This window comes from Solanum pennellii, chromosome 10 (assembly GCF_001406875.1).
Source record: "Solanum pennellii chromosome 10, SPENNV200".
NCBI lineage: Eukaryota > Viridiplantae > Streptophyta > Magnoliopsida > Solanales > Solanaceae > Solanum > Solanum pennellii.
Window position 1 is genome coordinate 4,848,277 of NC_028646.1, and position 16,972 is coordinate 4,865,248.

Below are 16,972 nucleotides of genomic sequence, written 5' to 3' on the forward strand. Positions count from 1 at the left end.
TCATGATATCACTAAAAATAGTGTAACTTCTCTTCCTTTTTATGTTATTCTATAGAACTAACTATTCTTCACTCTAATTGAAAAGATGAAGTCTTTGACCTTTTCAAAAATATATAATTTAAATGTACATTTCTTTTGTTAATTATAATTACATTTTATTTATTTATTTAATTTTATATTGGATAATCAATATTAGTGTAAAATACGCAAATCATGTATTAAAGCGCATTAAACATATTTAGTCCTAAAATGCAAATATTCATTTACTTTAAAATTAAAAATATTTTCATCTTGTTAATACTAAAATTTATTATATATTGAAAAGTTATAGGATTTTTTTATTTTTATGATACAATAAAATTAAATGAAGCATGTTTAACATTTTCATTTAAAAAAAGACTAAAATATCTTCTCAATTTTGAATTCTTAAGTAAAATACCATTTATTCATGAAAATATGGGTAAAATATGGGTAAACTAGAATTTTACCCGGCCCGTTTATTACCAACTCATTTTTACCCATATCAAGTATGGACGGGTTGAATTATTACCCCTTTTCAACCCATTCAAATTTGACCCAGCCCGCCCATTTGCCACCTTTAGTGAGGTATACTAAAAATAATTGTCGAAAACTAATTGTCAATTTAAACAATTAAGAAATAATTTTTCACTTTTTTTCCCAATTCTACCCTTAATAATTACATAACTACTTATTTCAATTAGTAGTCATTTTAAAGTTACAAGACTATTTTAATGTAAAAGAAATTGCTTTTACAATTTTCAAAAAGTACAAAACATTTTTATAATGATTGATAGTAGAGTTATATTAGTCAAATTGCACCTTATATTAAAACTAGTTCTCGATACGTGCTTTGCACGTGAGTCCCACGAAAAATTATTTATAGTATGAGTTATATTAAAATTATTATTATTTTTCCCTAACATCACTATCATGTATTTATTTAAATTACTTCTATTTAAGCAAAAACATATTTTACATAAACTATTAAAGTATTATCAAACTCATCATGCATTAGTAGAAGTTTTGTCAATTAAATAACACTTAAAAGTATAATAACACAAAAACAAAGAAATCTTTTTTCATAACAATGCAAAATAATACATAATTACGTAAAAATATGGGTTCCATATCAAATTCATTTTGGACAACCATACCATAACTCCAAAATGAAAAAGAAAAACTTAAAAATCATAATCTAACATAAAAAAGATCTAAAGAAATATACAAGTCATATCTAATACTGTTAAGTTTAACCGTTGAACTGTATTGTAAGAAAGCTTCTCTTTTAATTTCAGAATGAAACTATTTGTTCTTCTCCCCAGTTAGCTTCTTAACGACATGTATTCATGTCATTGTTGCATTTGCTTCGTCTTTTTCCTCGTTCACCAAAGTCTTCTCAAGGTTAGGCACAAGTCTTTCTTTTGCTAGTTTTTTCACGGACCACTAGGAAACACAATAATGGGTGTTTTTTTTCTTTTTTTTAACGAATGACAGTCACTTTCCAAGGAAACAAGTGGTTTGGAAAATTTTCAGAAAATATTACTTCTCCATTTCGAAAAGAGTGATATATTTTGACTTGACACGAAGTTTTAGAAAAAAAATAATATTTTTTAATTTTGTGGTCCTAAACTAAAGTTATGTCAAAATGTACTTCCTTAATCTTGTGACCTTAAACAAATCATGTGGAAATTTGAAATTAAAATATTATCATAAAAGGAAAAGGTCATACTTTTGAAATAAACTAAAAAGAAAATGAGGTCATTCTTTTTTAATCGGAGGGAGTATTGACTTTATAACTCAGAAGTGATAAACAATTGGCAGTAACATTTATCCAAGTTTTCTATTTTGTTTTTACTTGATTGAGATTCTATTTTTCCAGAGTGAATTGTACTCCCTCAGTCCACTATTGTTTGTGAGGACTGAGGTGTACTAAAAATAATTGTTGAAAATTCACTGTCAATTTAAACATTCAAGAACAATCACTTTTTTTTTTCAATTCTGCCCTCAATAATTAATAACTACTTATTTAAAAAAGTAGTCATTTTAAAAGTTACAAGACTAGCTTAATGTGAAAAAAACTGCTCTTACAATTTTCAAAAAGTACAAAAGATTTTAATAATGTGATAGTAGAGTTATATTAGCCAAAATTGCACTTTATATTAAAATTTTCTTAAGGGTTGTTTATAATCTTATCCTGATAAACAATAGTAGACGGAGGGACTAAGTAATAGTTGCATGCTTTATCTCTCTCACACTTGTTATATACTAATATATTAAAGTTATTTGTTTGGGCGTGGGGAATTTAATTTAGAACTAACAAACTAAAAAGTTAAGCTAACTTCAATTGTGATTTTAAATACGCATAATATATAAATATACCCTTTAACTTGATCTCATTTCAATATTTATGCCCTTCAATTTGGACTTACACAAATAGGCACTTAAACTTATATAAAGTTGAACGAGACAAATGAGCCATATTTTACATAATATATGTAGGACACAAATTTGTTGGTAGTTAGGTTTATGGAGTAGTCGTTTAGTTGTTGCATTTTTTAGGAGTCAAATAAGTTGTTTCCCAGTTTTCAGGAATTAGAAGTAGTGGAGTATGATTTTCTAGGATATTAAATGTGCTCTCTTGTTTACTAACTTTTCATAAATTTAAGACTCTCTTAACATGGTATTTTGTTAAGCTTCTATACGGAGAAAACTTTTGCATTTACAGTCTTTTCTTTTCAATTTACTGCTGTTGATTTATGTCATTTGGTATAAGAGCCAGAAAGTTTTTTTTTCTTTTTCTTGAGTACTATTAGCAGCAGTAAAAGATGGCTTCTGAAAGCTTTGTTCAGGCTGTTATTCCGCGCTTCGATGATCATTATGACCATTGGAGCATGTTGATGGAGAACTTCCTTAGGTCCAACGAGTTTTGACTTGTCGTTAGCATTGGCGTGCAAGAGACAACACAAACTATTTTTTCAAACGGCTGAGTTTGATAGTCCAAGGTAAAAGGATCTCAAAGCAAGAAATAAACTTTTTCAGACTATTGATCGTTCATATTGGAATCAATTCTTTGCAAAGATACTTCCAAATAAATATTGGATTCCATGAAGAAGAAGTATCAAGGAACAACGAAAGCAAAGTGGGTGCAGCTTCAAGCATTCTATGGTGAGTTCAAGGCTCTGCATATGCAAGTTGGTGAATCGGTATCAGATTATTTCTCTCGGACGTTGACTACCGCAAATAAATTGTGAATTCATGGGGAAATTTTGGAGGATGTTACCATTGTGAGAAAATACTTCACTCAATGACGATGAAGTTTAACTATATTATTTACTCAATTGAAGAATTCAAAGATATTGACACTCTTTCTATTGACTAGTTGTAGGTCTCCTTGTTGGTTCATGAGCATAAAATAAATCTACAAGACAAGGATGAAGTAGAATTTAAGGCAATTTTATCTTCGAAAGGAACAAATGAGGTGAAAGCCAAATGGAAAGGAAAAAAACCGCACCATAAAAAGGAGAAGAGCAGTTCTGATGATTCTCTAGAAAAGGAAAAAGACAATGTAAGTCTCAAGTTGAATGATATCGATGCCATCGATTTGGACAATATCGATCTAAATGTCGTTTCAATTTATATAGGAATCGTGGCGGTAGACCTGATTTTGCAGAAGCAAAGGAATATGGGGAAACCAAGGAAGAAGAAAAGGAAGTTCCAATTTTGATGGCTTATAATTTCAAGGAGAAGTTTTCAATACTCATTTATGGTATCTCAACACCGGCTGCACTAATCACATGCGTGGCAGAAAGAGGCATTCTCAGAGTTGGATGAATGTTTTCAAGACACCGTGATATTTGGAGATAATTAAGTGGTCTCTGCCATAGGCAAAGGAAGGGTACAAGTCTTAACCAAAAACAACTCGATTGATACAATAGGTTAGGTGTTTTTAAGTTCCTAACTTGAAGACAAATTTATTGAGTGCTGGGTGTCACGCCTTGGGCCTACACCCTGGGCAAAACTGACACTCGAAGACCATTGCTGACCCTCAAGTGAACCCTTGGCCTGACATACTTAACTCAGGGGAAGACTAAACTCATCTTAAATAAGAATTAAGACATGTTTAAACGAAAGTACTTCATATAATATCTAGCCATGACGGAACCCTAGTCTCAACAAGTAACAATAAACTCTCAACTGAAATACTAGTGTCTACGAAACCTCTAAACTGACTGAAGAGGGATATTGGGAAAGACCCCACAACATCCTAAAACTAAACTACTAAAAGCAAAAGAAATGGATGTCCTCCGGAATGCAAGGAGGCTCACCAGTGACACTAGAGCTTAATCTGGATCAACGAAATGCCGCTTGCTGATCTTGGTTACCTGCGTCTGGAAAGTATGCGAGTTGGAAAGCTAAACAAAAATTAGGCTTGACATGGAGTAAAAATGAATACTTACCTTGGCTCTGCTTAACTCATGATCTACTAACTCTTATTCAATATACGCAGTTAAAATAAATGCAATATAAAGAAATGCTGACTGAAAACATGCTTAGACCTCTGAGTATATATATACAAGTACACAATAATGTCTGAGATGTATATAAAATACAATACCGATGTATTATGAAAATATAATACTGTTGTGTATAAAAGTATAATTTACCTGAGGAAGATTCTCTAACCGACAACCATCTCTTAAGAGCTACAGTAATGATACAACGGTCTACCGCACGCTGCCAGAGCATTCTATACCTAGCCAAAGGTATAATACCTGAACTGCCTAATGGATCCACTAGGAAACTGTGAAAAGAAATCATCTAAAAAGTATATGACCCTTTTCTACCCATGGTGGCTAACATGGTTTATGGGGGTTGTGAGTTATCTTAACTCTACCCCATATCGGTGCTCAATACTACTCTCAAGAATATACTGGCTCTTATGTTTAAAAACATACTGATGCAGTGGTTTGAGATTAGTGCTCAAAATTTAGCTTTTTAAAAAGCTCTCTTGGAATCATAGTTTCCTCTTTCTTCTATTAAAGCTATCCGTAGGCCCTGTGGAAGTCTAACTTCCCTTCTTTCTCAAAAGTTTGAAAACATTTTGTTTAAATCCTTAGGGACTACTTAGTTCCCTTATAACTCTTGAGAAGTGAACTCAACTTGATACTCTTTAATACTTGAAACTTAACTCTTAGGGAATACTTAGTGTCACATCCGGGTTTACTCCATAGACGTAACCGGCGTCGTCGTCCTTCTTAATGACTAAGACTAGCCTCTTAGTCTCATGTCATTAAGTTCATAGGTGTAAAAATGCAGAAAAATTTAAAAAACTTTTGTTATCACTAATTGGAGGTTTACATAGACCTCTACATACACATAATATATATTTATATCGAGTATACATAGACCCTTCGTATAGGAAGGTTTCATAGCCTTCTACTTTTATTGAACATACATATGTAAAAATATAGAATTAGTCTCAACGATTGACTCATCTCGTACCATCTAAACGAATATCACAATATGGTCATAGCCCTTACATCAATACAACAAGACCATGTATAGGTCATACGAAAGTACAATACTCCATTAAAAGGAAAGGAATGAAAGAGTCAATAATCTCATAACGAAATCCGTAAGATAGAGGATGACATTGCCCTCGAAAGCTGAGGACCTACCTCACTTGAATGAAAGGAAGAATCCAAGACTTCAATAATGTCGCCTTCCAAACTCTTCAACGACCGGAACCTAAAATGTTTGGAAAAAGGTAAGAAAATGGGGTTAGTACTCCACATGTACTAAGTATGGGATCTTATGCACATACACAAGCAAAACATGCTTACAAGGATATACTACTACCCTAAAATCAAGGAACAATATCACAAGAATGAATAAGAGTTAAACATAATAAGCAATACAACTACTCACAAGTCCTTATCAAGTCAACAAGTGCAATGACCAAGTAAATCCCCATAACCTTACTCAATCAAGTACCCTTAACAAGAAAACATGCCCAATGTCCAACTTTACAAATCATGGCATTTAGGTTTACATTTCATCATATATTAACATTATAACCCAAGGCATATTCATAAATGAACTAATCAACATATAGTATCAACAATGTGTCATGATCATTATATATACATCATACATTATCATAACATAAACATATATAAGAACCTCCTCCTTAGATTACCCTCAAGGCTAACTAGTGCAAATTTTAGGTAGAGTCCCATACCCCTACCTAGACCAAGCTAGACCTCTTAGGTTATCCAAGTTAGAGTTCAAGTCCTTTAATTTGTTTTACCTTTTGGGAACATCTTTCCCTAACCGACATAGACTACATGAGCTAGTGTGAAATCCGATGTCATAAAATCCTACACGGAAATAAGGCGGACTACTTGCCAAGGTAGTACCAAAACATGAGATATATCAACTACGTGGATCCACTAGCTAGTATTCCTATGGTGGCAACATAGTTCAAGAACTAGAAGATGTAGTTGGGACCCTCTTTAAGCGCCATGCATTATAGTCTCTAATCTCAAGAGTAATATAGTGTTCCTACCTTATGTGGGAAGGGAACTCCTCAATCTCGATCACTCACTGCTAAGCTAGAGTCCCTTTTTAAAATGTCTTAAAGCCTTTAATTATCAATCATATCTTAATTTAGGCCATAGGGTCTACCCCTTGTATAATCATCATCATCAATAGCTCAATAAGAATTGTATGAGTATAAGTCCTTTCATCACAATTCATATAAGCGAGGTTAACACATTTGCATTACATAGCATATCAAAGCACACTGATAGTTTTCACCATCCTTATATCACGTACACCTTAATCAACCTCACAACATTGTCAAGATATTTCAATTCAACATCATACCACCATATAATTCTAGTATAAGACATACTCCAATGTAATATCGTGACATAACAACAATTAATCACAATTGGTAATAAAGATAGAGATTCTAAGACTTACCAAGTCTTCCTCATAGTCTATCATCAAGGTCTTACCATCAACTCATAACTCAACCCAATTTGGGTAGTAACATCATCACACAATGATAACCAACAGAACAACAAGGCCAATTGCATCTCTATAACACAATTCAACTTTAGATCACAACTTGAGACAATATACATAGGCTAATTTCACATTATAATTCATAACCCAAATCACATCTCAAGAACTAGAATGATAGTCCTATAATTCATCTTAATTTAATCATAATAACCCCATAGGATATTAATCAAATCAACAACCAACTAAATTGAATGATCACAATACTATATAGGTCAAGATCACTACCTAGGGTTAGGATGGAGGATCATATTCTTCAATTTAGACAAAACCACCAACAATTTCCATAAACAAGTGTAATTACATGTTAATCTACTCAATATAACCTAAAGAAATCATCTACAACTCAATTCATAACTCCAATTTCGTAATTGAATGAAACCCATAAGAAAACTCAACTTCTGAAATCTATTTTTGAAGGAACCCTTTGAGGTAAGAGTCTCAAAGGTGAATAGAACCCATACCTTAACTTTTGTCAACAATTTAATGGTGAATTCGTCCCTTTCCAGCCCCCAAACACTAATCCTTGTTAGTCTTCAATGGTGAGTTCATGTAGAGAGAGAAATAAGAGAGAATGAAGAGAGTGTATTTGAGAGTTGTCTTTAGATTAATGAGGGTTGAGAGTATTTATATTGGGTCTTAAACAAAATTAATTAGACTCCCTTAACCCCTAATTAAAACATCTAACCCCCTAACTAATTAACTGATACCTATTTAAATTAGGCAGGAAACTCGATCCTGACAGATGAAACCCCGATCGACGGGCCGTCTGTGAGTCGACGGACAGACCCCCTATCCTGCACTCCGTCATGTTGGTCAGATACTGTGCAGGCGAGGGGCTTCCTCCAATTCAAGGACCGTAGATCCACACACGGACGGTAGCCTGTACCTCTCCACTCCGTCGATGAGTTCAGAGGTTGTGCGGGTGAAGGGGCCTTCTCTACCAGCTTAAGTGTGGGACGATGGTGGCATTGATGCCCTGTCGATCCACACTCAGGCCGTCTTCTATCCTGTCGATGCACACTGCCAGGCAGTGTTGCATCAAACTACAACGGTCCTCCTCAAGGGACCTTGGTTGGTCCTTGGGGAATTGTACCCGAATTTTTAAATAATGAAACAACTAAAACACCTATTAGCTACCTTTCCACCAACTTTCGTACATTTCCAACTCCTAAAAGTTAGTCAAATAGGCTAAGACACACTAACATCCCGTTGAACCAACTTCTTGGACGTCATGGACGTTCTTGGATGTTTTGGTTCTTAAACCTCCTAAATGACCTATATTCACTTAAAATGGACTTAGAAACAGTACTTAGAACTTATCACACCTATGTTAGGCTTTAAAATGTGTCTTGGATTTTGAAGGTGTTACACTTAGTTCCCTTATAGCTTTTGAGAATTTAACTCAACTCTTTACTATTTCTTGACTTGAGACTTGAGTCTTAAAACAAAGTTAAAATGTTTAAATAAGAATCTTCATAACATTTAATAACTTAACTTTGACTTACTTCTTAACTTTAGACTTGACTCTCAACTTCCTTGGCATTGATCTTAACTTTCCTTGAATGGATTATTGATTCAAGGTTGCAATTTGAGTTCCTGGATGATCTAGGTATTTAGAGATCATTTGAAGTGATTAGAATTCATTGGAGGATGTTAGTGTACCTTGGAAGGAATTTAAAGGGCTAAACTATGAAAACTGGACGAAAAATGTCGGGTAGGGCTTACTGGTGCCGCGCTGCGCCAGCCTAAGTTGACTGAGGCCTGATTCTGGCACATTGGTGGCGCGCCGCGCTAGACCTTGGTTTACTGAGCCCAATTCCACCGCAGGACCGTCGCGCCTGCCCTTTCCCAGGTGCGTCTGATGAATTTTTCAACTCGTTTTCCATCTCTAAACTCTCCATAACTTCCTAGATCTTTCACTAAATGATTGGAACCAATGGTACTATCAATAAATATTGAATTCAACTCAAAATAACTCGAAATAACAAGTATCTAAACAACCATGATAGCCAACAATCCAATCAACAAGAAATCAAACATTTTTGAAGAACTTAACTCCTAACATAAAATAAATCCTCAATTTCACTGAACTAAAACAAATTGATGTGTGGGTGAAGTAAACCAACAAAAAATATCCCACATACCTCAAAGGGGTCACCCCCGATGAAATCCACGCAATGAATTCTTTGCGTTCTTGCATCTTCTTCTCCCTTCTCCTCTTTTCTCCATTCTTTCAAAGCCCTAACTTATTTTTTAATTGTGAAAACTGATTGGGATCAGCTTAGACCCTAACTTCTTACCCTTAAAAGGAAATTAATAATTGATTTAGGAAAAGACCACAACACCCTTAACAAATCTAGATATGGAACTTTCCCTGCTCAACATCCCAACTTCCGAAAGTCATATCTCCCTCGTACGACTTTGTAAATTCACAAATTTGGCGTCGTTGGAAAGTTGTTTCGACGAGCTTTCCATCCATATAAAGAAATCACCTAAACACTTCTTGATCTGGGAATTATGGCCATTTTAATATGACCAAAACTCACTTTTGAAATCTAGAAATTTTCCAGATTTGCTTACTTATTTCCAAATTTGATTATTCTTGTTTTTCTTAGCTTAACCTTAGTTTATCTAGAACACGAGATGTTACACTGGGCAACTTCAAGAAAAAAGATGTGAACTGAATATCGAAGGTGGAGTTTGTAAGATACGAGATCCTCCTTTAGGGTTAATTGCCTAGGTTAGCATGTCATTAAATCGATTGTTTCCTTTATATATTCACGACTCCATAAAATTTTGTCTTTCCGCAAAAGTGAAAGAAGATGCCTGGAAGTGGCATTTTGGTTAGGACATTTAAATTTTGAGAGCTTGAAGTTTTTAAAGCAAAAATAATTGGTATTGGGTCTTTCAAAGATTGAATCTCCAAATGAATTCTTTGAAGATTGTGTTGTTAGCAAGCAACAACTTGAACCATTTCCAGCAAGCAAGTCGCGGAGAGCAAAAATGGTGCTAGAGCTGGTGCACTCGGATATATGTGGTCCAATATCCTACATCTAATGGAGATAAACACTAGTTTATTAGCTTCATTATTTACTAGAGCAGAAATACATGGGTTATTATTTCCTAGAAGAAAAATCTGATATGAAGTTTGAAGTCTTTCTGAAAATGTTCTTGTTTGTCTAATTAAGTGCTTGCATACTGATCGGGGTGGCGAATAGACCTCACAAGAATTTGTAGAATTTTCTGAGAAGCCTGGAATTAAGAGGCAAATTACAGATGCCTACACACCTCAACAGAATGGTGTGTGTGAAAGGAAAAGTCGCACAATTCTTGAGATAGTGCGTAGTCTTTTGAAGAGAAGTGGTTTACCAAGGGACTTTTGGGCAGAAGCTGTTTGTCTAAGCATTCATACATTGAATAGATGCCCAACCAACTCTATTCAAAATATGACACCTCATGAAGCTTGGAGTAGGCGTAAAACCAAATATTGAGTATTTTGGAATTTTCAGGTGTATAACATATGCACATATTGCTGATGCTATTATGAAGAAGTTGTATGATAAAGTTCAGAGATGCATTTTCCTTGGTTCTAGAAACAAATAAAAGCTTATCACTTACTCAATCTTATTACAAAGAAAATTGTTATTAGTCTATTTTTATGAAGAAGAAACTTTGAATTGGAGCAGTAAAAGTTCGCTTCAACATATTCCATTTTCATATTGAAGAAGAAGAGAAAGAACCTTAACAACCATTAGGAATTAGAGGCTATGTTTAGGGCATGTACGGTTGATTTCAAACGTAATTAGGATGTGCACTTTGTTAGGTAGTGGAGCCTGATTAATTTTAGGCTTTCCTATTTATTCTCTATTTTAGGCTTTCCTATTTATTCTCTATTTATTATCTGTAACAAAAAATACTCTGATTTATTAATATAAATATACCTCACCGCTGTGGAAGTTTACTCACGGGGTGTTACCACGAAATATTGGGTTTTCTCTTTCTCTCTCTAGATCTCTTATCTCTTTCTCTTAAAAGTTCTTGTGTTCTTCATTCATCTAGTGTGTGTGCGTGAATTCGATCCTAACAACTGGTATCAGAGCTAAGGAGATTCAACACTATCACTGAAGATAGTTCGAAGCTTGGAATCGAGAAGTTTGATGGATCCGATTTCAGTTTCTGGAAGATGCAGATTGAAGATTATCTGTACCAGAAAGATCTTCACGAACCGTTGACCGGGGTGAAGCCAGAATCCATGACGGAGGAGAAGTGAAAACTCAAGGATCGCCAGGCTCTAGGGTTGATCTGGTTGACTTTGTCAAGAAATGTGGCGTTCAACATCGTGAAGGAGAAGACTACGTCCGGTCTGTTGAAGGCACTGTCAAACATGTATGAAAAACCATCGGCTATGAACAAGGTATATTTGATGCGTAGATTGTTCAATTTACAGATGTCTGAGAATGGATCCGTTTCTGATCATATAAACGAGTTCAATATGATTGTGAGTCAACTCAATTCTGTGGATATTAATTTCGAAGATGAAATTAAGGCGTTGATTTTGATGTCATCTCTGCCCGAGTCTTGGGATACTGTTGTTGCTGTGATTAGCAGTTCCCGTGGATCTGAGAAACAGAAGTTTGATGAAATCCGTGATGTTGTTCTTAGCGAAAGTACTCACAAACGAGAAGTGGGATATTCATCGGGCAGTGCTCTCAGCGTTGATCGAAGGGGGAGAAGTAAGACGAAAGGCCAAAATCAACATGGTCGATCAAAATCAAAGAATCGAGGAAAATCCCTGAACAGATCAAACGTGACTTGTTGGAACTGTGGAGAAAAAGGGCACTTTCGGACGAACTGTACAAAGCCAAAGAAGAAACAGAATCAGAAATTTGGAGATGACAATGATTCTGTAAATTCAGCAGAGGACATTGGGGATGCTCTAATCCTTAGTGTGAACAGCCCGGTTGAATCATGGATTTTGGATTCTGGTGCATCTTTCCATTCGTCTCCAAGCAAGGAGTTGTTCCAAAACTTCAAATCTGGAAATTTTGGAAAAGTATATCTTGCTGACAATAAAGCCTTAGAGATTGAAGGAAAGGGGGATGTTTGCATAAAGACCACCTCGGGAAACCAGTGGACATTGGAGGATGTCACATATATATCTGGGATCAAGAAAAATCTGATCTCTGTTGGTCAGTTGGATAGCACGAGATATGCAACAGAGTTTGGGAAAGGTTCGTGAAAGATCGTGAAAGGTGCTATGGTAGTAGCTCGTGGCACCAAATCTGGAACCTAGTACACCACTGCAGGGTGTATGAACATGGCCGTTGTTGCTGAAGGTGCTTCCGGTTCATGTCTGTGGCACAACAGACTTGGACACATGCGTGCTGAAGGAATGAAGATGCTGGTTGCAAAAGGAGCATTAGAAGGTCTGAAGTCTGTTGATATGGTTCTTTGTGAGAGCTGTGTTATGGGCAAACAGAAAAGAGTAAGCTTCACAAAGATTCCTAGAGAGCCAAAGAAAGTGCAGTTGGAAATGGTCCATCCAGATGTTTGGGGACCATCTCCAGTATCATCACTTGGAGGATCCAGATTTTATGTTACCTTCATTGATGATTTCAGCAGGAAGGTATGGGTTCACTTCTTGAAGCATAAGTCAGATGTGTGTGCAACTTTCAAGAAGTGGAAAGCTGAAGTTGAGAATCAGATCGGTTTGAAAGTCAAATGCCTAAGGTCTGACAATGGAGGAGAGTATGACAAATCAGAGTTCAAGGCATTCTGTGCAGCTGAGGGAATCAGATTGATGAGAACAGTTCCTGGTAAGGCAAGGCAGAATGGAATTGCTGAGAGGATGAACAGAACATTGAATGAGCGTGCAAGGAGTATGAGGATACACTGTGGGCTGCCCAAAACACTTTGGGCGGATGCTGTGAGCACAGCTGCATACTTGATCAACAGGGGACCATCAGTTCCTTTAGGGTTCAAGATTCCAGAGGAGGTGTGGACAGGAAAAGAACTCAAGTACTCACACTTGAGGACTTTTGGTTGCACTACTTATGTTCATGTTGATCCAGAAAAGAGAGACAAGCTTGATGCCAAGGCTGTGAAGTGTTACTTCATAGGCTATGGTTCTGATTTGTTTGGTTACAGGTTTTGGGATGACAAGAACAGAAAGATCCTGAGACATTGTGACGTGACATTTGATGAGTCTGTCCTGTACAAGGACAGAGAGCAGAAGGTTCTAGAGATTACAAAGCAAGTGGGAGTTGAGGTTGAGTTGGAGAAGAGTAACCCCAGAGATGTCGAAGCAGATACTCAACCAACTCCTACTGAAGAATCTGAAGTGGAGCAAGTTACACCTGAGCAGGTGTTAAGGAGATCATCCAGAACCATCAGGGCACCAGATAGGTATTCACCTTCATTACACTATCTATTGCTGACTGATGAGGGGGAACCAGAGTCTTTTGATGAGGCCCTACAGGTGGAGGATTCGATCAAGTGGGAGCAAGCCATGGATGATGAGATGAGGTCACTTGAGAAGAACGACACATGGGTGTTGACTGAGTTACCTGCAGGGAAGAGAGCTTTGCTGAACAAGTGGGTGTTCAGAATCAAGACTGAACCAGATGGCAAAAGAAGGTTCAAGGCTCGTTTAGTGGTTAAAGGATATTCACAAAGGAAAGGTATTGATTATGCTGAAATATTCTCTCCTGTTGTGAAGTTAACCTCTATTCGAATTCTGTTGAGTATTGTTGCATCGGAGAATTTGCATCTAGAGCAAATGGATGTAAAAACAGCGTTTTTACATGGAGATCTGGACAAAGAGATCTATATGCAGCAACCGGAAGGATTTGTGGTTCCAGGCAAGGAACACATGGTGTGCAAGCTCACCAGGAGCTTGTATGGACTAAAGCAAGCACCAAGGCAGTGGTACAAGAAGTTTGACTCCTTCATGACCAAGAGTGGATTCTGCAAAGCTGAAAAGGATCCTTGTTGTTACTTCAAGAAATACACTGATTCATATGTCTTTCTACTCTTGTATGTGGATGATATGTTGATTGCAGGATCTAGTATGAGGGAGATTAACAATCTGAAGACAAGGTTGTCTGCAGCGTTTGAGATGAAAGATTTGGGTCCAGCAAAGCAGATTTTGGGGATGAAGATTTCTCGGGATAGATCTGCTGGCACTTTAAATCTATCTCAGGAGTTGTACATTGAGAAGGTGCTGAGCAGATTCAGGGTTAATGATGCTAAACCCAGGACTACTCCATTGGAAAATCACTTTAAATTGTCAAAGGAGCAGTCACCCAAGACTGCCGAGGAGCGTGATCACATGGCACTTGTTCCATATGCTTCAGCAGTTGGTAGTTTGATGTATGCTATGGTCTGCACTAGACCTGATATAGCACATGCAGTGGGAGTTGTTAGCAGGTACATGGCGAACCCTGGGAAAGAGCATTGGGAAGCTGTGAAGTGGCTTCTGAGATATCTGAGAGGTACATCCAGTACTTCACTTTGTTTTGGCAAAGGCAAGGTGACTCTACAGGGTTTTGTGGATGCTGATCTTGGTGGGGATGTTGACTCGAGCAAGAGTACATCCGGGTACATTTACACCATAGGTGGAACAGCAGTGAGTTGGATGTCCAGGCTTCAGAAGTGTGTTTCTCTTTCATCTACTGAAGCTGAGTATGTGGCAATAGCTGAAGCTGGGAAAGAGATGATATGGCTGGCAGATTATCTTGAGGAATTGGGCAAGAAGCAGAGCGAGAAGATTCTTTACTCAGATAGCCAGAGTGCCATACAGTTGGTGAAAAATCCAGTCTATCATTCGAAGACAAAGCACATCAGAAGGCGATACCATTTCACTCGCAGGGCAGTGGAGGATGGTGATATGTGCTTGGAGAAGATAGAGGGTGCAAAGAACCTGTCAGACATGTTGACGAAATGTGTTGATGTTGGAAAACTGAGGTTATGTAAAACCTCGGTTGGTCTTCTGTAGTTGTTGCTACAGATGTTGCGGTGTGGTAAAGATGTTGATGATGAAGAGATTTTTTTTTGAGAATGTATTTTTTGGATGACTGAGTCAGTCTCCAAGTGGGAGAATTGTTAGGTAGTGGAGCCTGATTAATTTTAGGCTTTCCTATTTATTCTCTATTTTAGGCTTTCCTATTTATTCTCTGTAACAAAAAATACTCTGATTTATTAATATAAATATAACTCACCTCCGTGGAAGTTTACTCACGGGGTGTTACCACGAAATATTGGTTTTCTCTTTCTCTCTCTAGATCTCTCATCTCTTTCTCTTGAAAGTTCTTGTGTTCTTCATTCATCTAGTGTGTCTGCGTGAATTCGATCCTAACACACTTACCTCTCATAGAGTTCTTACAACAATAGATATTACTGCAGTATTCAGATGACTCCTTATGAGGATCTTTATGGGAGAATATATAGATCTCCTATTGGTTGGTTTGAGATAGGTGAAGCTGAGCTGATAGGACTAGATCTGGTTCATCAAGCCATGAAGAAAGGGAATATTATTTTGGAAAGGTTAAAGACAATGCAAAGCTGTTAAAAATATTATACAAATGTTAGGAGAAGAGACTTAGATTTTGAGGTGGATGATTGGGATTACTTCAATGTTTCACCCATGAAGAGTGTTATGAGATTTGGTAAGAAGAAAAAACTTCATCTATAGTATATTGGTCTTTACCAAATATCCGAGAGATTTGGCAAGGTGGCTTATGAAACAGAGTTGTTGTCATAGTTTGAAACATTCAATCCAGTATTTCACATTTCTATGTTGAAGAAGTGTAAGGACGATTATTTACTATAGGTATTAAAGACAACATATCTTGTGAGGAGGTGCCTGTTCAGATTCTTGATCATCAGTTTTGCAAGATGAGACCCAAGGTACTTGCATTAGTCAAGGTCTTATAGAGAAAGAAACTTAGGAGGCTGGTGAGGATATGAAGAAGAGATACCGCATCTCTTCCCTTGCAGAGAAACTCCAAATCACGGTACTAATCCTTTATAAAGTACTGTTTAAGTTTATATGCTGAGTTATGGGAATTTCATGTTGTGTACTTGAGTTGGGGTTGTTAGATGCTTCCCATTTCCCTTTTGGCTTTGTGTGCTCTCATTTGACGATGAATGTTCTCAAGTGGGGATATTGTAATAACTCATACTTTGTAAAGTCAACTAGAGATTCATACAAATTAAACTTCAGTATTTAGTTTTTGGTTAACTTTAAACTACCATAACTTTCAGCACATGAAGATTTCAGTGGCCTATGAGGTATCAAAATGAATTTATTTGAGTCCTCGCAACGCCACAAGGTTTGCAAAATTCTAAGTCCGGATAAAGGATTATGCCCATTCAACTCCAGCCTTTCTAATTTGCCATTTCATCCATTTTAAGGAGGGGTATTTTTGTCTTTTCCTAACCCTACTAGGACTAAACATTTTTCTCACCAAAATAGGGTTCTAACTAATTGAGGTCAGTTTCATTCATTCTTGAGGTCAGTTTCATCATTCTTAAACGCTTAGGGTTGAGAGAAGCGTTTCAAAGGAGAAAAAGAGAAGGTTTCAAGCATTCATTCAAGATTTACGGATGGTCAAGAACTTAGTTATTTTGAGATATGTAATATTTTTATAGTGTTGGGATTGTTCTCCCTCACATCAATCATATAAACTGTTACATTTAATAGAGAAAAAACATTTATTACTAAATGAGTTTACAAGTTAAGAGGAGTTTTAGAGTATTACCTTTTTAAGAGGATCTTTTAATTAATTACCTCAAATTGAGAAAGAGTTATGTTTTAAAATATTTGAGCTTAAGTTTTATATATATATATATATATATA

General features: G+C 36.4%; 1 protein-coding gene across 1 annotated transcript in view; it reads left to right on the forward strand.

The window, feature by feature from the left end:
* The first annotated feature begins 4,379 nt into the window (after positions 1–4,379).
* Positions 4,380–16,972, forward strand: part of LOC107001810 (ubiquitin-conjugating enzyme E2 5-like) — a 54,384-nt gene continuing 41,791 nt past the window's right edge. Inside the window, exon 1 of the mRNA XM_027912464.1 lies at positions 4,380–4,416. Within this exon, the coding sequence (XP_027768265.1) occupies positions 4,380–4,416 (37 nt within the window). The remainder of the gene's footprint in view (positions 4,417–16,972) is intronic.